The sequence below is a fragment of the Chionomys nivalis genome, chromosome 25 (genome assembly GCF_950005125.1).
Source record: "Chionomys nivalis chromosome 25, mChiNiv1.1, whole genome shotgun sequence".
NCBI lineage: Eukaryota > Metazoa > Chordata > Mammalia > Rodentia > Cricetidae > Chionomys > Chionomys nivalis.
Window position 1 is genome coordinate 6,033,427 of NC_080110.1, and position 23,971 is coordinate 6,057,397.

Sequence of the window (23,971 nt, forward strand, 5' to 3'; positions counted from 1 at the left end):
CCCTGCAGCTCATGTCTAGAAAATGTCTGGTTTAACCTCAGATTTAAAAAAAAAAAATTAACATGTTTTCTCAATGCACTGCCTAAACTCAGTTTTCTTTTTTAAATCATGCAAGCCCTTTCAATTCGAGCAAAAATGAAGAATACGAAAGTGTTCCTTGATTATGTCTTTGGCTGTCACATCTTCCTTTGTTCTATTGTAGTCTTAACTAGCTTAAAAATGGGCCAGCTCTGAACTGGAGGCCTACTAGGGTTGCTGCTTTCTTCCTTCCTTTCTGTTTCTCCAAGTTGCTTTTTCCTGTTTTCTAAAACCCTAAATTGCTTCTTTTCCATTGACTTTCTTAGCTGAATTTTAAAAGTCAAGCATACTTTATTTTAGTTGTAGAGGTTGTATTTACATATTTTAATTTTATGTCACAGTATATTTTTCTCCGGTATGCTCCACTATTTTTACTTCTGCTACCGTTGTTGACCAAGCCACCTCCCTTTCAGCTTTCACCACCTCAAGTGACTTGTTACTCTTTTCTTGCCTGCTCGTTATCATTGGCATGGGCTCCTCCGATCCGGATGTTTAGTTTTTATGTAAATCTCTTGGGAAATAGTAATATAAGACGAAAAGGTAAGTACAAATCAGGGTTTGCCACCAGAGTACTTTATATGGAATTTGGGCTTAGAATATGAATCCCCTACTAAAGCTTTCTTTAGACAAGAGTTGCCTTAGCCAGGATGCTTCTTCACATCTACAGAACAGTCCTGAAGACACCAGTAAATGCCAGGGAAGAGTAATAGTCCCTTGTTTCAGGGTTTGAGATCTCAGATGCCAGGTTCTTCTTCAGCTGGCATGGTTAGACTGTGGTTCTTTTCAAGGTCAGAAGGTGGGAGGAGGACACGGGGGTGGCATGCAGCACAGTCACTGTCTTAATTCCTCAGCATCAGCAAAGTCCTCTTTTTCTTTGTCCCCCTGTCAAGGAGTATCATGGAAAACTTAGCATACTATATCAGTTACATCCTTTTTCTTTTTCTGAAGCATGGCCATTTTTGCCAAGATCGATGTAGTTTGAGTGGAAAAGGTTTAAATGAACTTTCCTCTGATGGATCTATTTTTAAAACTTGGAAATTTTATTTAGAATAATATAAGCAGCTGGAGATCTGGCTCGGTCATTTTGATCCCTGGTAGGAGTTATCTGCAATTAATTCCACAGCCATCGTGGTAGCAGCTATGATGTCAGTTGGAAGTTCTAGCCGTCCCAGGGGAGGCTCTCATTCAACAATGTATGGAAGACTTTCACAAATTATTTTCAACTGGTATAGTTTTAAATATAGCCATCACTCTATATTTAAATGCCTCTCCCCCTGACCCGGCCAAAAATCCTTCTCAATTTATGTATTATCTAGAATGTATTATTTGGTACTTGCAAGAGCAGCCTTAAGAATAAAAACCCAAAGATCTGAGAGTAATGGATGTTCCTATCAGTTTGATGTTGATGCCCGGGTCCCATGGTCACACCTCTTAGGAGGGACTAGGCATAGGCTGAGCCATGGAAGAAGTAAGAGAAAAAAATGGATTTGGGTCAAAATGTACTTAGAAACAAGCTAAAGGTTCACTTTTTAAGCCTTTTGAATATTTTAGAAACTTAAAGAATCTCTTAAACTATTTTTATAGGTATCATTAACCCGAATTCATTTCATTTTTTTATTTTAAACTCTTACACAGTAAAGTCTATAAATAACTTTTTTGCATTACATTTACTGTTATTTTTGCTAGAAACTTCTTTAAAAGAAATTGCTTATTTTTTCCCCTGTTAAGCACTGATCGTAAGGAGAATTTTAAAGATGCTATTTTTCCCCAGTCACGTAAGCTTATGGCTAATGACAGTTTATTGGGCAATCTCTTTCTTCAGGGAATTTTTTTGATGCTTTCTCTCATGTCTTTATGGAGTAAAGATTATTCATAGGATTTTGGTAATATTAAAGTGCTATTTAATAGTAATTGAACCATTACTATTTCTTCTATCACTTTTCTGACAAGCGGAATAATGTTTTTCCTTTATTATTCTTTTTAGTTGATGCTATTTCTTCTATTTCTTTTCTCACAAGCGGAATAATGTTTTTCCTTTCTTATTCTTTTTAGTTGGCGCACGAAATGGCTGTGTCGTTTCATGCATCTGTATCATTAGCTTTACTCATACTCGCCACCCAGTGACATCCCGCACCTTCCCCCTGCTCTCCCACTGAAGCCTTTTGTATTCAGTGTTTTCCTTTGTACAGTACTTGTCTACTGGTTCGCAGTTTTCCGTATTCTTTGAGACAGGGTCTCCTGTATTCTAGGCTTGAACTCATTCTGTAACTGAAGATGACCTTGAACTTCTGATCCTCCTGCCTCCACCTCTGTTGGTGCTGGAATGACAAGCGTCCACCCAATGCCCATTTGTCCAGTGCTTGAGACTGAAGCCAAGGCTTTGCGCGCGCTAGAGAAGTTCCTACCCACTAGGAGCATCCCAAGCTTTGCCATTGGAAATGTTTTTATCCACCCTTGCTTTAGTGCGTTTCTAGTAGATTGCCCTTCTCACCACATCCAGCTAGCATTGATTTATTATTTTAGCCTTTGATTTTAAAGTAGTTATCATTTGAATGTCATCTGCAATGTGATTTTAGCTCCTGATTTAAGTTCTTGCTTACAACTTAGAGAACCTGTAGCAGATTTGATTATTATTGTAATGAACACAAATGCCTGGCTGAACTCAGAGTACCCTACTACTGAGCTACCTCTCCAGTTCTGAGAGCATTATTTCAATATTATTTCAATTCTTTTTATAGATGAGAGAGAGAGAGAGAGAGAGAGAGAGAGAGAGAGAGAGAGAGAGATTTCTTTTCATATGTTAGTCTTGGCATGGAGTGGGAGTATTCATTTTCCCTAATTTGCTCACCCAAATGCTAGCTTAATTTTATAATTTTATGTAACAGCGCTTTGACTCTTAGAATCTTCAAACACACACACACATAAAATATTTGTTATCTTATCTCAACCAGTTTCCTTGTGCCTTTGTTTTGACTCTAGACATTTCTTACCATTTCTTGCTTAGTGTAAAGTTTAACATTATCAGTTAATAAGCTACGGAAGGAGGGTAACTATAAAGATGTAAACTAAGCAATAGAGGCCACCTATGACTAGTAAGAGTACCCTGGTAGGACGGTTTTAGGAGACAGCCCTACTCCACAGCGGTGGATTCAGACCTGCTTGGAGAAGCCACTGGATGGTCTGCCTGCCTGAGCAGCGTTGTTGGGAGCCCGGATGCTCGGTGGCCCTCAGCTTTGGCCTGTTTGAGGAGTTACTTAGACACCACCCACCAGTTGTTAGATGCAGGCTGCTCAAGAAAGAGGCTTTGATTTTTAAACAAAATGATGTTCCAGGTGATGTGGCAGACTTAGCAGCATAGGGTCAGATCCATTTGAAATATTTGTCTGGCCAGAGTTATGTACCCTTTAAGCTATTGTCCAATAATGGAACTATATAGTGGTGGAGCAGGAAATTATCTCTCCTAAGAGATGAAATTTTTAACTATTAGAAAAGTCAAGGTAGGGATTGGGAAGTGAACCAACAGCAAATTCTGTTAAGTCACAAAGTGCTGCTGCTATATTGGTCCTGGGTGCTTTTCACTTCTCAGCCAGATGACTTCCCAAATGTGTGTTGAATGCCTTGGGGAGGCAGGATATGGCTTAGGTATTCCAATGAAGATGTTTGAAGTTGGAACATGAACATTTTATTAAATTCTGCCATATGGTGAAAGTGCTGGACAGGCTGAAGGCCAGTGCTGTGGCTTTTAAACTTATCCTGGTGTTTCTGGAAGGCTCTTTTTCACTTTTATTTCTTAAAATTCCAAGAAAGCTATAGAATTTAAAAGCTGTCTGGCATTGTTAACCTGCTCACTGATTAAAGATTTGATTTTGGTGGGTGCAGAAAGGTGATCAGTTGTTTCCTTTGGATAGTGTAAATTAATAAAATATTTCAATCAAGAAGCATTTATTGAATGCTTTTGAACTAGGAAACGTAAACTCAGGATTGGAGTACTACTCTCTGCGTACCCCACGCTGCTCCACATGCTGTGACACAAACACGAGACAGAACTCTTCTCTTCCCCAAATTTTAATCCTTACTTGGGCTATTTCCTTGGAATCTGTCTGGCCAAAGTTGGACCTTGACATTAAGACTGATGTGTAAGTTTTGTTTCATAAGCTTACACCCATGTCCCCTTCCTTTCTCTTATGCCCACACCACAATTCTCCCAGTGATCAGTGGCGTAGCTGAAGATACTTTTGGATTAGAAAATTACTGAAAATCTTGTGTATGGAACACAAATATAAGCTAAGACCACTGAACTGGATGATTCCTAATAGAAACATACAACCTTTATTTTATTTTGTATTTTTTGCACATTAATATTCAAATTAATGTGTATCACATTAGGAGCCTCATACATTCTTTATAATCATTCAGCTTCGCTTCACTGGAAAATAAAAAAGCGGATATTTTATTAGACAAACAAGGTCAGCAAAATACCTTCTGCAGAGATCGGATTTCTTAACTGACATCAAATGTATTCTGAAAGGCTCTTCCAATCTTCTTTTTGTGAATGAGCCATAGGATATTTAAATGTTTGAAAATATTATTTATCCCTACTATTATTAATTTCCCAATTAATGATCTAATCAAGTTGTGATCCACGTTATAGTTGTGTTTATGCATTTATCTTTACATGAACACTGCAGTCAGGATTAGCAGAGCCTGACTGTGTATGAGCTGGGAGAAATAATAATTATAGCTACATGATTTCTTAAATTTCATAGTAATATATGTTTCTTCACTTTAGAAAAAATTTGACAACCATCCTTAATGTGTCATTTCTTCTAGCCAAAAATGCAAATTGACGAAGTCACCCAAAAGTCTCAAATCGTTAGTGTAAACCATCTGTTTCACAGTTTGTAGGAGCTCTATGCCCTGAACCATCCCTTGGCTGCATTAGTATTAAAACAGACTGCTCAAAAATCTTCAATTTATTTTTTTACTATATCTGTTTGGTTTTATTATAGCCCGGAGTTGCCAGTTTCCTGCTGACCTCACATATTTATTGTCTAACTTGTGTTCATGTACTTTTTAGTGTAAAATATTTCAACTTTTATTCATTTGTTCAAGTTTAGTTAACATCTATATATTTCAATCGTATACTTTGTTGTTCTAAATTTTACTTTCATATAACTGAATAGCTATTGCCTCCCAGAAGGAGAAAAATTATAAATATAATTATGGAAATGGCAAAGAATGCATTGTTATATAATAGATTAGTGTTTTGTAGTACAATTTTTATTTTAGGAATATTGAAAATCTTCATGTACGTCATTAAGCATGCCTGTTCTTTTCTGTTTTTCAGTACAATACATACATGTGCACATGTATTCATACATATTTATACATATGGTAATGTCAAGGGCATTTCTATGTTACAGTTGTCTAAATGGAAGCAGAAAACAAGGAGAGCTAAGAGTTGTCCAAAGAATATGTGCATATTAATTTCCTAGAACTTCAGGCTACACAAATGATAGAAAGAATCATCCTTGTACTCATAAAGATAAGATACACTTCATGTACCATCTAGCACATAGTTCAAAAGAATGCAGTCAGTTGACCGGACCACCCATACTTAGGGAATTCAGAGAGCAAGTGACCCAGGAAGGCTTTGCACTCAGCTCTGGCCAAAGGGGCACGTATGTGTAGTTTCACCCAGCCTGCATGAGGTCCTTGAGATCAATCCCCAGAGCCACAAAATGGTGGTGGTGATGATGATGATGTTGATAATATTTAAAAAAATAAGAATGTCCTACTGATATATAAAAACATAGAGGTGAATCTATCTCAAAAATAAGTCGAAGGGAAGAAGTTCACATAGGATATGTACCTTATCATTCTATTGTTTGTGAGGTTTGAAAAAAGACGAACCCACTTGGGCTTTAGGTACAGGAACGCTGGCAGGGATGCTGGAGGCTTTCCACAGCTGGACTCGGGAGACGGCATGAGCACAGTTTAAAACAGAGAGCATGCTTATGCATGCAAATAATGCCTTAAGAAAGCTGATTTTGGGAACATAATAAATCTTTATCAAAATAATATGTACTCAAATGAAATGGCCTGTCATGAAGGATAATTTTGCTTTCAAAAATTACATACTTATCCTTCTATGTAGTCTTACTAAAAACTAAAGTTTCACTGATGTTTCTAAAATAGCCTTAGCGGTTTTGAAATTAGCTTTTGCATATTGTATATAAATCTGATTTTTTTCTCTAAGTTTGAAATTAATTGTCAAGCCAAAGTCAGATTGAATAAAGTTTTAAGAGATAATAACAACATATAAATCCATTGTATTCAAATTAAATAGCAAAGTAAGTATATTTTTGAAGTTTCCGAAGTGGCTTGGCAAAAGATCTCAGCTATGTAAACAGCAAGTGGAATAAATATGTTGGAATTGAGCATTTTCTATAAAAGATACTAGCTCTTCCTAATTTATTCTTTCATAGCTACTGCAATGAAGTAATTTCCAATAAGTATGAAATATAGTTGGTACTAAGTTTGAGTAATCACAAAACACAGCAGTATCATTTGGCTCATGATTGCTAGGATGTAGACCCAGTGAACTTTATAGGCTTGATTTTCCTCCTCTGTTTTTGTTTCTTGCAGATTTAATTGTGGTTAAGGATTTATGGCTAACTTCAAATGAATCTGGGAGCAATTATGTTTTTCAGAGGATGTAATTATTGTAGCATTGGGCACGTACTAGCCTGGGCACGCACAGTCACGGTCATGGGAAAGGTTAGTGTAGGTGGCCATTCAGAGTAATTTTCAGGAAACTGTAAGCAGATGCTCCGTGTTTTGATGATGAAAACTTTACATTTGATGTTGTAACATTATTACCTCGTGGCGTGCTGTTTTTCAGGGCTGTATTGTAGATAAACGTGCCTGCTGCCTTTTTAGGACAGTGATTGCTCTCTGTCAGTATAGGTTGCACCAAGTCTCTTATTGCCCACCTTGAGACAGCAAAAATAAAATATTGTGACATGCCATGCTATTATATAACTGCTGCCCTCTTTCGAATTGATAAACAATAACAACTCCATGTAAGACCTTCTCTGTGATAAGATGATGCCTGTTTGCAGGGAAGACACACACGAGGGTAAGATTGTGTTGTGTACTAAGTGCACAGGGGTTTCAAGATTGCATTGCGTACTGAGTGCACAGGGGTTTGAAGAGCTAGTGAAGTAATGGAAAGCCAACAGAAAGAAAGAAACTTCTGTTGTTGTTGGAAAGCATCTGACTCCCAACCAATTGTCTAGTTTTTCTTAAATAATTTTTTTTAAAGTAAAGCAGCATTTGCTCATATGTGACCTGTTGGGAAGAAGAGTTTCAGTTCCAAATTATATTTTTTTTCCTTTCTGTTCTAAGCCTCCTTGAAAACCAAACCAACCAAGATCAACGAATTTCTCTAAAATGTCCTCAGAACTTTTGATACTTTTCTCTTTACAAAAGAGAAATATTGATTGAGAAGGAGAAGGACTAAGTTGTCACTTAATGAAGCTCATTCTCCTCTTGGACTTTTGATGAAGTCTGAACGGTACAGAGGTGGACATGAAAGTGTCCTTTAATGAAATCCAATATGTTCCAACCTCTAGTTTGCACTTCTAATGATTGCAAAGCTACATTTATAATGTGGTCAAAACGTAGCAGGTCCTAAAGCCATGCTGTGTATAACTAAACTGGCCTTGTTTATATGGCCAACTTGAAAACTGAGTAGTATCTTAAATATTAGTTTATTCGCTTTTAAAATAGGGAAAGTTCTTACCCTACTCTGTTGGACTATTCTGTATCTGAAGTCATGATATAAATTATTAAGCATATGTATGCATATATATAATTAGGTAAATACATTTTATATGGCACACAATTTATATGAAACACATTTGACAGACAGACGACAGTCAGACACATACCCCAGGGAAATTCCAGGTCTTCAGAGCTATAGTGATACCATGATTCCATTTTTCTCTGACTGAATTCAAATCTGTTTTCCCGTAATATTTTTGTGCTATGGCTCCTTTTCCCTTCGCTTCACGATGCAGGATTGTCTCAATCTTTTTCCCGTATAATTATCATGTGATAACCGGTAAAGAGAATATGCTTAGACTATACAAATAAGAATCTATTCTCTGCAGCATTTTCACCCTTTCTCCCCTGAAATGCAAAAATACAGCTGTTCAGTGAAAAGCTAAAAGGCATTTGAAACAAAGACACCTTCTTCCTCGATGTGTGTTCATATGGTTTCTTTGACATATATATTGAAGCATTTATTTAGTTTGATAAAAGACTTTCCAAGGTACCTTTTACACACCGCAGACAGTCCTAGCCACTCACTAGGCGGACAGTCGTGCCTGGCATTGTAAACATAGTCATTTCCTTGAGGCCGCTACGGACGTGGAACCCGGAGGAGAAGCGTCCACGTTCCTACACCGGTATCAACTGCATTCTGAATTCCTCTCCTTCTGTCCACAGATCAGTGGGGCTGTCATCCCTCATCAAAGAAACTTGGTTCTGCAGCAGATGGAGGCTGCTTCTCAAAGCTGCCTCTGGTCAAAGTGCAGGGATCAATTTCGCATGGGATGTGCAACCCCAATTAGTACATTGATGACCCCCGCTAAGGCTAGAGAGGATCTCAGGAGAGGAGCATGGAAGATTGTAAAAAACCAAAGGATGAGGGCATTTGCTGTTATACAGTCTGTTCTTAAAAAGAAGGGGGACACCAAGTGAGGGGTAGAGAGGAGGGTGTGAATCTGAGAGGAACTGGGGAGTAAATAGGATCAAATTCTCAAAGAATTACTAAAAATGTTTTTTTTTTTTTCCCACAATACACTTTTACATAGCAAATTTCTATTCTGACTTTAGAGGGCAGTGCTCAACCACTATTGTTTCCTTATTTCCATTGTAGCCACTTGTAATGGTTAATATAAAATAAAACTGAAATATCAGTCATGATATTTGTGATACAATTATGTACAACCCTTAATAAAATTTCTAGGTAGTAAAATTAAAATAATAGTTCATTCATCCAGAACTTCACTTAATAAATATTTATTAAGTTTACTATGTACAACACATTGTACATGATGCAGAAATGAGGAAGGCTGTGTTGTATTTTAAATAAATTAAAATTAAACAGGGGAGTTAGCCACCCTTGTGCATGTGTGTAAATGCTGGAGCATACTCTGTGCACTTACGACTCTTCCATGATAATGATAAGGAAGCTATCAGTGGTGACTATTTTACAGGCTAGTCAGGGAATTAATTCTATCCTGATAAAGCCCTACTAAAGGAATTCTTATTGTATCTACACTGGCAAGCAAGGTTACTGAGGTTTAATAATAGGATCAAGTATTTACTCAAAGCCATTTAGCTTGGGAGGCACAGAGCTAGGACTTAACATGTTCTTGTTTGACTTCAAGGAAACCAATGCATTCTGGCACTGTGCCATTTCTTATTTCAAGGTGTCTGTGAAGCCCATAATACACATGTTTGCATAAGGAAGAACACACATGCAGAACAGAGTGGCGTAATTTCTGTTTGTTAGAAATCTGGAACATTTTACGTAAAGGGCAAAATCTGAACTACATTGGAATCAGTGGCGTTATAAGAAAATACTAGCTAAAATAATAGTTGATATTTATTGAAATGTTATTATGCTTCAAGCGCTCTGTTATCTGTTGCCTTATCTGATTATGAGGAAAAAGAACTGTTGGGTGTTATTTTTTGTTGTATGAATAAGTCAAGCAAGGCTGAGAGTAGTCAGATCTCCTGAAAAATGGTACAGTTTGAACTTGAATCTAGAACTGTCTAATGACAGAAGCTGTAATTTTAACCCCTGCTGTATGCTGAATAGAGAAGTAAGGTGGAAGGCATGGATAAAACTATGGAGCATGATCAGGCCACGCTAAACAATTCTACCTGACTGTAGCCTGCACTTACTAGAATGGAATGAATGCAAACGCCAAAGGAGGGAACTGGTGCTTGATTTGAAACCCCAGGTATTTAGGACATGAGTTGAGGCCAGCCTGGGCACTTAGTGAAACCCTGAAGTTGGCTGTGCAGAGAGATGGGAAGGATCTTGGAGGAATTCAGGGAAGGGGAAAATATTAACATATACTCTATAAAAATGTAAATAAAAGAGAAGCAAAAGAATCCAGATCATCTAGAAATGCTAAGTTGCTAACAAACAGCAAATAATAGACCGGATAAGCAATACAATTTTTTTTTTTTAAATTTTAAAAAAGGAGTCTGGAAGTGGTTGTTTCGTGAGGAATACTTGCTCAGCAAATAAGAACTCTAAACTCAATTCCAGTTCTGATAAAAAAAAGCTAAAGAATAATCTGATTAGAGAACCTTTAAGATAAATTCAGTAATTCACCTATTCATCGGGAAATAATTGAAGACATATGAACAAGGATGAGGTGAAAACAGATTTTCTTCAAAAAAAGAAGATATATGGGGAAGAGGTTGACTGAATAATTGATTATATTAATTGCAGCACCCAAAAATAATCAATGTGGTGAAATGTTGATCCATGAATGGTGACAGATTTTTAGCTGATTCTGCAACATTTTATAGTGGCATGAGGGATCCCTGTTGATGGCCAAACCAATAAACTCATTGTGAACCGGTGAGGCAGATGACTTTAAACTTTTAAATTCATCTTGTGTGTGTGTGTGTGTGTGTGTGTGTGTGCAGGAAGTTTCTATTAAATTAAAGTTATTTTTATTTTATTTAAAAGATTTTTCCATACAGTATATTATGATTGAGTTTTGCCTCCCCCTACTCCTTCCAGTTCTCCCACACCTGCCCTCCCACCTTGGTTCACACTCCTTCTGTCTCTTGATCGAAAACCAGCAGGCATCTAAAGATTAATAATAAGATCATTTAAAAACAAACAATGGGATATGAGAAAAACAAGAAAAAGAACCAAAGGAAAAGTATACGACATGCATCTAGATAGAGACACACATGTCCACACACTAGGAATCCCACTAAAAACCCCAAACAGGAAGCCATACTAAATATGCAAAAGACCTATAAGATAGGGGGAAATGCCCTGACTTAACATTAAGAGACAAATAATTCCAAAGATTCAGTCAAGTTCATTTTGCCGTGTCTATTTTCAGGCATGGGGGTCTGTCTTTAAGACTGTTTTTTTTTTTTTCTCTCATGATTCTCCCTTAAGAAAACTTATTTATTTGCAAGTGGCTATCAACTTTAGGGATGGGAACATGTGTCTACTTCTCCTCTCAGCTCTAGAACCCCTTCTAGTGCAGACCTATGCAGACCCTATGCATGCTGTCACAGTCTCTGTGAGTTCATATGCCTGCCATCCCTGTTGTGTCTAGAAGTCCTTGGGTCCTTGATGTCCTCCATCCCATTTTTCCTTTATACTCTTTCTACCTCCTCTTCCACTGAGTGCTCTGAGATTTCAAGGTGAGGGATTTGATGGAGACATATCCCCTTTAGGGCTGAGTTTTCCAAGTTCTCTGCTTCTCTGCAGATGGTGTGGCTATGGGTCTCTGTATTTGTTCACATCCACTGCAGGAAGAACAGTTATGATGGCTGAACAAGGCTTGGATATTTAATTATAGCAAATGTTTATTGCCATGTGTCTTTAGCAAACAGTAGCATCTATTTTCCCCTTAGATCCCTGGCCCATTTAGTTTCAGGTTGTTGCCCACCCAAGCAGCACTGGACATGGGCTCCATCTTCTAGAGTGGGTCTTAACTCAAATCAGATATTGGTTGGTTGCTCCCACAAGCTTTGTGCCACTATTGCACCAGCAGATCTTGCGGGCAGATCATTCTTGTGCACTGAAGGGTTTGTAGCTGGGTTGGTGTTCATGTTTCTCCTCTGGTAGTTTGCAGAGTACCTTCTGGTACCATGAACACTAGTCCTTAGTGGTGAGGGCTTTCGGTAGGCACAGGTTCAACTTCTTCATGTTCAGTGAGCTGTGTAGGTGTTGCCTTCAGTAAGAGGACTTTACTGTCAGTTTGGCAAGAGCCTTGGCAATAACCTGGTTTGTTTGGGGGTTTCCATAGTACCCCTTTGGCCAACAACTCAATTAGATGTAACCCATTCCTGGCACTGGAAGCTTCATTTGGTGACCAGACATGTCCAACTGGTGCTCTGTCTCCTCCATTATTTGGAGACTTAATTTAGAGCACCTGCATATATGTATCTATTATAGGAAGCTTCTACTATATTATATTTCCATATGACCCCTCAAATGGCCCTCAGTTTTGCTGTTCCTCCTTGTATCCCCTTCCTCACCCCGTCTTACTTCCCCTCACTGTTTGTTTCTCTAATCACAGGCTCCCTTTCCTCCCATCCATTCACATCTATATAATCTATTTACCCTTCCTGGGGAGATGCACCCTTCCCCTCCACTGCATTACTCTCTACCTAACATCTGTGGTTATACAGATTAGAGCATGCTTATCAGTGGTTTAACAGGTAACATCCATGTATAAATACATACTATGTTTGTTTGTCTGGGTCTGAGTTATTTCATTCAGGATGATGTTTTTTTCTAGTTCCACACATTAATGTTTTCGATTTCTCAAGGTAGAGGGTTTGGTCTTCAGAGTGAGAAAGTTCGTGTGATAAACACCGCTTACTTCTTATTTATCAAATATGTACTTAAGAGACTGTGGCTTGATATGCACCAAATTACAGAAAATTTCATTGGCAAAGTATTCCCAGGGTTAACATCATGTAATAAAACCATTAAAATATGCATATTTTGTTTAAAGTACAGCCTAGTTCTTTAATTTCTTACTGTTTATAGAATTATGTATAAGGAGGTGAGAGAAGGTCTTGAGGCTGACAGTTGGGATTAAACTTTTTACTTATTTATGTATCTATCAATCCATCGGTCTATCTATCTATCTATCTATCTATCTATCTATCTATCTATCTATCTATCTATCTATCTATATTTCTATGTATTTACTTATTTATTGTCACTTACCAGTTTTGTGACCTTCGATTTTACTCAAGTTCTCTGTGCCTTGATTCCCTTGTTTATAACGCAAGAAAAAAATAGTGTTTGCCTCAAAAATTGCTTCACAGATAAGAATAATTAACAGAAAATGGTTCCACGATGATACAAGTCACATAGCAAGTTTTCATAACAATTCAAGGCAATAACAAATTAAGAGAATGCTTAATTGTTCTATTTCCTAATTATTGGCAATTGATAAAGGGAGAACTAAAATGTGGGTGTAGAAAAATCAGTTCCATTTATAGCGGGAAGAGAAGAAGAATTTTAACTTTACAACCCAATGTCTTTGCTCAACCGTAACAACCATGGTCCGTCAGTATCGCCCTGGACACTGCATCCTGAAGACCTTTACAAAGTTTAATTTTTTAATTTAAAAAATCCTTAGAAGATATTCTTATAAATTATCTGAGAATTTTCTGCTCATACTCACCCCCCCAACTCCTCCCATATCCACTCCCTTCCCTACACACCCAACCTCTCGAAAACAAAATAAAATAAAAAAAACCTACGATTTCCATTTCTGCTACTCCTGTACTCTTGGACGTGGGCATCCACAGGATGTGGTCACTCTACCAGGGACCACACACTTAAAGAAAACAACTTTCCCAGCAGCTGCTAATTGCAGGTAGCTCTTCAGCTAGGGGCGGGACTTAGTGCCTCCCTCCTTGCTGCATGCTGCGATTGTGTCTGACTTGGGTTTCTGCAGGGCATGTGTTGCCGCAGTCACACGGCAGCTGCCCTGTTGTGTCTGGAAAATTATTTCCTTGTTAATCGTTCACTGCCCGCAGTCCCGAACCTTGGGAAGATGGCCTGTGTTATAGAAGTACCGTGTAGAGTTGAGCACTGTGCAGTGCTAATTCTCTTCATCATGATGACTTGTGGGTCTCTCTATTAGTTACCATCTACTGCAAAAAGAAGCTCTGACGATGAGGTCCGAGAGACGCACTGATCTACAGATAAAATAATAAGACACTAAGAGTTAGTTAAATACTATATTCACTTAAAAGAATGGTTTCTAGTTCTGATAATGGTGCCAAGTATAGTTCCATTTTGTGAATGAGGTCATAAACACCATCAGAAAGTGCTTGGTTACTTCCATTACTGTCATGCCAATATTGTACCAGTGGGCATAACTTATCAAGCAGGTTAATATTTTAATTCACAGGGCTCACAGTTGGGTAAAACTGATGATTAATTTTCTTCTCTGGTAGTATGCATAGTACCATATAGCACTATGAAAGCTAATCACTAGGACTGAAGCCTCTGCTGTCGCCTTCTCTGTCCTGCCTTCCCTCCCCACACCCCATTTAATCCTTTCTGTTCTGGTATTCATCTTTCCCCTTTATGCCACTCTACCTCCCCTCCCTTAAAAATTCCCCCAAGATCCCTTACTGACCTCTGTGTGTATTTCAAATGAAACACAAATATCTCAAGTTTCAATGCCATCATCTACAAATGAGAGAAAATATGTAACATTCATTTTTTCTGGCTCTGGATTTTATTTTCCCCAGACTAAATATTTCCAGTTCCGTCCATTTACTTGAAAATTTAATAATTTCATTTTAATATCTAAATGATATTCTATTATGTAAACATATAACAGTTACATTGTTTATTCATCCATCAATGGGCATCTAGGATTTTTCCATTTCCTGACTATTGTAAATAAAGCAGCAATGAGTGTGGCTAAGCAAATATTTCTCTAGTAGGATATAGAGTTCTTTGGATATATGCCCAAGAGTGGAACAGTTAGCCAGAACTTGTGGTAGAACTGATTTAGCTTTCTGAGGAATTTCCCTCACTGACTTACACAGTGGCTGCCTCAGTTTACATTCCACTAACAGTGAATAACTCTTCCCCTTTCCCCACATTCAAGCCAGCATTTGTTGTTATTTTTTAAGATATATATATTTAAAATCAAGTCCATTGAGCATTCAGTGGGGTCTTTGGTAATAGACTTTTTAGTTAATTCCTGAAAAGTTTTGTCTGTCATTTCCTTGATCTTCTTATCTATATTCTCTTTCTAATGATTATAAAACTCACATTGTTAAGTTTTGGGCCTTTCAAAAAATCCCCCAGTTTTCCTAATTTCTAGTTTCTTTTTGTATTCTATCTGTTTTGAAATTTCATCAGGTTTTCCAGTTCTTCTCTCTGCAGTGTGTGTTTGTACTTATATGTGTATGTACCTACATATGTGTTTATTTGTGAATGCATGTATTCGATGGTATTCTCCTGTTTTTGTTTCTTGGATATCTTCTATCCCCCTGAGGAAAATGTAATTAAAAATCAGTTTCTTCAAATCGATGACAACCCTTGTTTATATGTAGCTGAAACATTAAGAAATGTTTTATGATTGGACAGTTCACAGTATTGATAAGAATATCAACTTTACCATTTCCTTATTGTTTGTCACAGATAATCTTTCTCAGGAAGGTTGCTAGTCCCTTTTCTGTTACTAGTTGCCCAGTAACATGGGCTAGATAACATTTAAAGAAGAGAGATATATATTGGCTCATTTTTGGTGGTGTAAGGTTGAGATGCCATATCTGGTGACGTTCTTCTCACTGGCAAATCCGCCAGTGTTCAGTCAGAGGACTCTACCCTAATGACCCTGTCTATTCGCCTTTCCAAGGCCCCACCTCCAGACTCCATGTGTGGATAAAATTTCAACCCTCTTAATACTGCACAGTGGGCATTGAACTACAACATGAGTTTGGGGGGAGGTGATAAACCATATTTAGACCATGCCAAAATTAGTGTCAACAGCCAAGCATACTCTTGTTTCTCCCTAGGAAATATAAACCTAGCTATCATGGATTATGAGGCACTTCTGGGAAGCTGTGGGTCTTCCTTTACTACAAAGAGATAGATGTTAACCCAGTTCCCTTGTTGAGAAGTTGGGCTTGGGGTATAGCCCTTCTGACGCGGAGATTATATCCTGTTTTAAGCCATCCACTCACAGCTTCACGAGCTGTCAATCTCTCCAACGACTCAACCACGCAATCACTTTTCTTTCAAGTTCTCCTTCCTAGCTAATCCCTCCCTGTCTCTTAATTGAGTCGCCCGTCATTGTCCACACGTGTTCTTCGCACTGCTCATCACTTCTGTCAATCTCGTTGCCTTTGTCTCATCATTTTAAGAATTTGTATAAACCCATTGCAGTCACTTTAGTAGGATTTGGGAGATGGCGAGGTGTGTATGGGCGGCATGTAATCTACTGGTGAAATTTTAAAGTATTATTTATTCCTGTCACATGCATCATAAATACTTTGTGGGGCTTGCTTTGTGTGGTCTCCTTAAAGGATTTCTTACGATAATTCCTATTTCATTCAACCATTTCATATTAGCCTCCTTGCGACACTTCCCTTTATTCTTGACACACCATAAAGTTTTCCTCATTCGTTGCTGTTCACACACTCTTTTGGGTCATTACCATGTCCTGTTACCCATTGCACACTTCATTCGTTTGCGTCTTTCTCAGCCCCCTTCTTCACTTTTGAACTTTAATTGAACTATATGTATTTTTGGCCTAGTAAGGCCAAAATGCAAGGTGGCAAGGTCTGATAACTAAGCCTAGAAGGCAGCGGCTTGCTAAGGTATGCAAGTGTGTCAATTGTGATTTGATTGATGTTATGACGTATAAGTAACATTGATATAATATATTGGTATAATATATATAAATTTGGTTTCAGAGAACTTCATCTACAATAAATTTGTCACCAGGAGAAGTGGAAGAAGAGGAGGAGGATCCAAACACTTGTGGGCCCACAGGACTTTGGGAAGCACTAACTCCTTGTAACGGATGTAGGAACCTTGGCTTTCCCATGCTTGCACAGGTAAAGGATTGCTTCCCTTAAGGTAAATGTAAGATGGTAGAATATTTTTTTTTGTGATTCATCGTTTCCTTTCAGAAATGTACTTAGTTAGCTTCCTGTGTGTGTCAGTGCAGCATATAGGGAATTTTCACAATTTTTATGATTTTTAATTTTGTTTGTGATGCTCAGTTTTTCCTATACATTTTAATGCTTCTAATCCATACATATTCCATTCAAAAGAACAATATTTTAAAGAAATAGTAAGGTGCAATGTAAAGCTGTGGTTAGAGGAGGCTGTTTTAGGTTGTTTAAAAACATCAGTAATGATATATAATTTCTTAGCACATGGAAGCATTATGGAATAATATGAATATATCCTAAGTCTTACTGGGAAGATTTTAAAATGAGAACAGAGCACTAAAATATTGATTATACATTTGTAAACATTTTCACTATTTATTAAATCATCTTTATTCTATTATGGGCCCTAATTTTCAGAAATTAAATAATAGAGTTAGGAAATTTGAAGCTCAAAAAATGTTTCTATATGAGATGAGACAAACTTTATACAGATGAAGATAATGCTAAAAGAAGATCAACTGTGTTGAAAATAAGTAGAAAAGTAGTCTATGAAAGACAAAATCACTTTGTCTAAAAATGTATATCACAAATATAATTTTTATGTTTTGCACCTGTGTCTAGAAACCATCGTTTTTCTCATGGTTATGTCACGGAGTTTGGCCATAGCCTTCTACATCCCATAAGAACTGATGTGGAAAGCTAAATATTTATTCAACTTGATATATAGTATTTAAAAATTTCTCCATAGGACTTTTGTAATATCTGATATTAATAAATAATGGGCTGTGAGTTCTGTGAAGAGGGAAAATCAGTTCTTGGATGTTCAGTATCTGTGGATCATAGCAGCGAGGTTCTTGTAGTCAGAATAGTGTTGAGCCAGCAGACATGTCTTGCACAGGATAAAAATCTATACCCATGTTTATGTGCATGAAGAGAAAGGAAAAAAGCACAAATTTCCTTTTTATGAATATCCTAACCTAATTAACATATTTATAATAATGAACATCTTTGCCCATTTTTAATAAAGTTCAAATCTTTGTAGAAGTGTGGTTTTTTAAAATTGGGTTATATACCTTAAAAAGTAGGAGTCCTAAAGTAAAGTTACAAAGCCATTAAAATAACGCCCTGACCCTCAAATCATTGATACCATGACTATATCTGGTTACCCAAAACTTTACTAATGATTACTCTAAGTATTTTCTATTTTTTAAGTATTAGTACTAACGTTTTCCTGATATACAATTTTTAAATGTTGGATTTTTCTTTGGCTATTTGTCCGTGAAGACTGGTATTGCTTCAATAAACATCTTAGATGTTCTAGATACTAATATTTCAGTAGTTCCATTCATCACGAAGTATTCCTAATCGTCAGCTCCTCTGTTGTCTTAATTTGCATGCATGTACACAAGTACATTGTGTAACTTTTTAATATAAAATTCATTAAACTTTTCGAGCTATTTTTCCTTTAATTTATTGCTTTTAGAATTATTTTTAACTTCAATTACAAATACTATTCTAAATTGGATTTCGCTTGTTAATACCTAGTTTTCCTAAACTGTCCTATGAGCACTAACACATTCCTCTTATTATATTTCATCCTTATGTTTTGGAATTACTTTCAGAGCTCACTTATTTCTGCCTTCCTAATGTGTAAACATCATGACTTTGTGTTAATACTATTACCCCATGTTATTATATTAAAACTATTACCTGATTTGATTGTTTGCTTTTTAACTTTTATATTTCATAATTACTATGCCTAGTTTGAAAAGTGTTCTCATTTGGCTTTAATTGCTTCAATATTAAATATACGGATTTACTTGTGGTGCAGTATTTTTTAAATTGGATTTACTCTAGCAAACCTAAAATGGGGCTCTCACTAATGCTCTTCTCATGTAAGTTCTTGAGAATGCGTATTGTGTGTCTATGATTATTCATAGACTCGCCTTTACATACATATAAGTAAGCCATATATGTGTGTGTGTGTTTATTTCAAAAAGTACGTGAAAGAATTGTACAGTTATACAGCTAATACACACATATTTCAAACTGTTCTATTATCAGTGGGTGTGGATGCATGTGCCACCATACTTGTGTGGGGGTTAAAGGGCATCTCCAAGGAGGCGGTTTTCTCCATCTGTCTTTATTTAGATTCCAGGATAGAAGTCAGACTGCCAGGCTCCCATGGCGGGTACTTCACCCACTAAGCCATCTCTAAGGTCCTGTGTGTACTTTATATAGTTTGTAACTGGCATCATCTTCAAGCCATTACACAGGATGTTCTGAACATATGATTTTGCCAAACAGAGATCTCAGATTTTAAATATTTTAAAACTGTTTATCTTTAATTTATTCAGCATTTCTTAGCTTTTTTTTTTTTAAGAGGCGAGAGGATGGGTGTTATTTCAGAACTTTAAGGAAACTTTATGACTTACTCTAAGGTGGCAATGAACATCCAGATTGTGCTCAGAAGCAGAAAGAGATAACGCTTTACCACCAGAGGGGTATAAACTCTGAAAAGGTACAGACTCAAGAAGCCAGTATTTCTGTTCCAGAGAAGCCTTAGAAAATAGAGAATGCTCTAATGGGAGCTCACCAAGGCCAGCTGGACTGGGTCTGAACGAGCATCTGATCAGACCAGACTCTCTGAATGTGGCTGACAATGAGGGCTGACTGAGAAGCCAATGACAATGACACCAGATTTTGCTTCTACTGCATGTACTGGATTTTTGGGATCCTAGTCTGTTTGGATGCTCACCTTCCTAGACCTGGATGGAGGGAGTGGGCTTGGACTTCCCACAGGGCAGGGCACCCTGACTTCTCTTAGGACTGGAGAGCAAGGGGGAGGGGGAGTGGGAGGGAAATGGGAGGATGGGAGGAGGTGGAAATTTTTAATAAATAAAAAAAATAAAGATAAAAAAGTAAAAAAAAAGAAAATAAAGAATGCACGGGGATCTTGATAACCATTTAATCAGTGGTTAGTCAGGACTCACTCTGTAGTGAGCTCTGGGTCCCCACTTGTGAGGAGCTGACGGTATGAATGCTTTCAAACTCTTTAGAGCACCGTCCAGCATCAAATGAGATGTATTGAAATGGAATAACATGCCACTTGAAACAATTTTCACTGTAAAACTATTAAGGTGTTTAATGTCTTTCCATTTTGGGTACTTTGCCCAAAGGAACCTATGATTAGATATACTTTCTCAACAATATAACCTTGGAGCTTTTAAAATGAAAGCATCCAACCTACAAAATATTTTATTTAGGAGCTGTTTTTTTTTCATATTTACAGCATATTTTGAGGACCATTAAAGTCAGTATATACATATCAAGCTTAATAAATAGCTATTTCCTTAAAGTCTGCTATGGGTTACTTTGTGGTTGGTGCCATGAAATGGCATTTTATACATTTTACATGCCCAGATGTGTAAAGACTATATTCAATGTACAGAACAGCTTGTATTTCATATTTCTACTACTTAATTTAATTGACTCTAACTCACATGTATCAAATATATTATATGTTTAAAGCATCAAGTCAAGCTTCCAGAGCTCGAATTTCATGGAAAGAATGTAGACTCCCCCAGTGTCCCTGTTACCCGTACATCTAATCCTAAAACGTTTTTAAGCTCAAGCAGTAATTTAACTTGTAAAATGAGAACATAAGCCTAAATCTCAGTTTCGGTCCGGATTTTGAACCAACCTAATATTTCAAAATTTAGTTTTCTTGCTTCTTTCCTCCAATACTAAAAATGGAATGGACAGGCTAAATGATGGGCTCTTTCAAGTCCACGCCTGTGAGCGAATCATGTGGTGTTTTAGCTGTTCTTTGTGACTGGACCAGCACCTTTGCAAACAAAATTCCTCCTAACTCATGAAGGTTCAGAACCCTAAACAGCATCAGGTGATTATTACAAAACACTGAGATTTGTTGCCCCCAGAGGTTTTATATAAACCCGTAAGATAAGTTGGACAGTGAAGTAGAAGAGAAGCCACAGAAGCCCTTTCTGGAAAACGTGCCCACATTTGAATCTGTGTCTCAACAGTGCTGACCACAGTGATTCCTACCCCCCTAACACTGTGTACGGCGTGCTGGGCATTTCACAGACATCATTTCTCTTTTAAAGTGCTAGCAATGTTCACAAAGTTAATGGTCTCCAAATGATGCTCGTTTGACCTTGGGCCTTTCCAATTTTCATGCCTGTCTAGAAGTAGGGGTAGATCTCTCAGCATTCAAGGCTTTCCATGACTCTTAATTCCTCTCCCCAAAGCACCGTGGTCTCATTTTCTATTCTGTACAAAGACTTCTGCTGGGTTCTTGATTTCTTCCTCAAACATGGGTATTCAGGGTATCCCGGGCCATAGTGTCTGTAAGGCTCTCCTGGAGTTTTCAGGATTGTAAACAAGGTTTTCCCAGTGAAACCATCTATCTGAAGAAGGACACAGTTTAAGATAAAACAGGGTGGCCAGGAGCAGCAAGCTTCACTGGAACTGTTTTCATGGCATTTACCTGTACCGACTTGGAGGGAAGCAGCCTGGTTAGTTCTAAGATGTTATTTCCAGCGTGGCCAAGACAGCAGCCAGTTTGGCTAGTAGTATGTCATTAGAGAGTGTGAAACTGGTGTGAGCAATGCCTGCCATGACTACAGTCACCATTCAGGCTTGGTTGTATGTGCGGATCACTGTTCCTCGCTGGTCTAGATGAAGCCACTCTTTTTTTTTTCTCATTTTTTTATTCTTTTTTAATTAAAATTTCCAACTGCTCCCCGTTTCCCATTTCCCTCCCCCTCCTCCCACATATTGCCCCTCCCCCCGCTCCCCTCCCCCTATCCCCACTCCTCTTCTCCTCCCCCCAGTCCATTCCCCCTCCCTCTCGATACTGAAGAGCAGTCCAAATTCCCTGCCCTACAGGAAGACCAAGGTCCTCCCACTTCTATCTAGGTCCAGGAAGGTGAGCATCCAAACAGGCTAAGCTCCCACAAAGCCAGAAACTAGACGTTAAAAGGATAATTAACCCAGTTAAAAAATGGGGCACTGAACTGAACAGAGAATTCTCAACAGAAGAAGTTAAAATGGCCAAAAGATACTTAAGGTCATGCTCAACCTCCTTAGCGATCAGAGAAATGCAAATCAAAACAACTTTGAGATATCATCTTACACCTGTCAGAATGGCTAAAATCAAAAACACCAAGGATAGCCTTTGCTGGAGAGGTTGTGGAGAAAGGGGTACCCTCATCCATTGCTGGTGGGACTGCAAACTTGTGAAGCCACTCTTAAACATCATCATGAGCTTGAAGATAGCAATTCCTCTCTGTACTCTTCCTGTTGCATTTTTAAATTTTTAAAAAGGAGAACAAAATATCTTTTTTCATTATACATACCATTCCAAGTTCTCCCTCCCTCCCCTCCTCCTTTTCCCTCCAATACACAACCCCCACACCCATCCACTCTTCAGAGAGGGTAAGGCACATTGCTTTAGGGAAGGTCCAAGGCCCTCCTTATTATATCTAGGCTGAGCAAGGTATACATCCAAAGAGAATAGGTTCCCAAAAAAGCCAGTACAAGCAGTAGGGATAAACCCTGGTTCCACTGCCAGTGGCCCCTCAGTCTGCCCCAGCCATGCAACTGTCAATCACACTCAGAGGGCCTAGTTTGGTCCTATGCTTGTTCCTTCCCAGTGCGACTGGAGTTGGTGAGCTCCCATTAGCTCAGGTAGACTGTTTCAGTGGGTGAACCCATCATGGTCTTGGCCTCTTTGCTTATATTCTCAGTATTCCCACTCTTCAACTGGAGTTTGAGAGCTCAGTTCAGTGCTTTCATGTGGGTTTCTGCTTTTGTTTCCATCAGTTGCTGGATGAAAGTTCTGTGTTGATATTTAAGATAGTCATCAGTTTGGCTACAGGGCAAGGCCAGTGTGGACACCCTCTCCTCTATTGCTTAGGGTCTTACCTGGGGTCATCCCAGTGGATTCCTGGGAAATGCACTAGAGCCAGGTTTCTTGCTAACTGCATTATAGCTCCCTCAATCAAGATATCTCTTTTCTTGCTCTTATCTCTGACCTTCCTCCATCTTTTCTACCCCATTTCCTCAAGTTCTCCTCACCCCTCCCCTTTCCCCTCTTCTTCTCCTTCCACCCTCCCTTCTCCCCCCACCCCTATGTTCCCAATTTTGTCAGGTGATCTTGCCTATTTCCTCTTTCCAGGTAAATCTATCCATGTTTTTCTTAGGGTTCACCTTGTTATTTAGCTTCTCTAGGATCATGAACTATAGGCTCAATATCCTTTGTTTATAGCTAGTATCCACTAATGAGTGAGTACATACCATTTTCATCTTTTTCGGTCTGGCTTACCTCACTCAGGATGGTGTTTTCTAGTTCCATCCTTTTGCATGCAAAATTCAAGCTGTCATTATTTTTTACCGCTGAGTAATACTCTAATGTGTAGATATGCCACATTTTCTTTATCCATTATTCAGTTGAGGAGTGTTTAGGTTGTTTCCAGGTACTGGCTATTACAAATAATGCTGCTATGAACATAGTTGAACAAATGTCTTAGTAGTATGACTGAGAATCTTTTGGGTATATGCCCAAGAATGGTATTGCTAGATTTTGAGGTAGGTTGATTCCCAATTTTCTAAGAAACCACCATACTGATTTCCAAAGTGGTTGTACACATTTGCATTCTTCACAGACCTTGAAAGAACAATAATTAACTTTATATTGAAACCAACTGTCAGGTTTTTAAAAAATTCTGAGGAACTTTGCCCGCTATTGTAGATATTATCAGTTAAATAACTGTCATGTTTCTGTTGACATGGTAGTATTCACGAGCGCATACCATGCATGTTAATAACCATCTTCATTGAAATTTTGCTTCTACAGGTGAAGACAACATGATTTCTTCCCTGTTGAAATATATGGTTATTTCTGATCATATAAGTACTT

The 23,971-nt window shown here is 38.0% G+C and overlaps 1 protein-coding gene across 3 annotated transcripts in view; it reads left to right on the forward strand.

Moving 5' to 3' along the window:
• Window positions 1–23,971, forward strand: part of Anks1b (ankyrin repeat and sterile alpha motif domain containing 1B) — an 866,240-nt gene that overhangs the window by 177,887 nt on the left and 664,382 nt on the right. For 2 of the 3 annotated variants that reach the window (XM_057757559.1, XM_057757560.1), the window contains exon 9: window positions 16,825–16,968. The exons of the other annotated variant lie outside the window; for it this stretch is intronic. In XM_057757559.1, coding sequence (XP_057613542.1) covers window positions 16,825–16,968 — 144 coding nt within the window. The remainder of the gene's footprint in view (window positions 1–16,824; window positions 16,969–23,971) is intronic. 3 annotated transcript variants of the gene reach the window in all.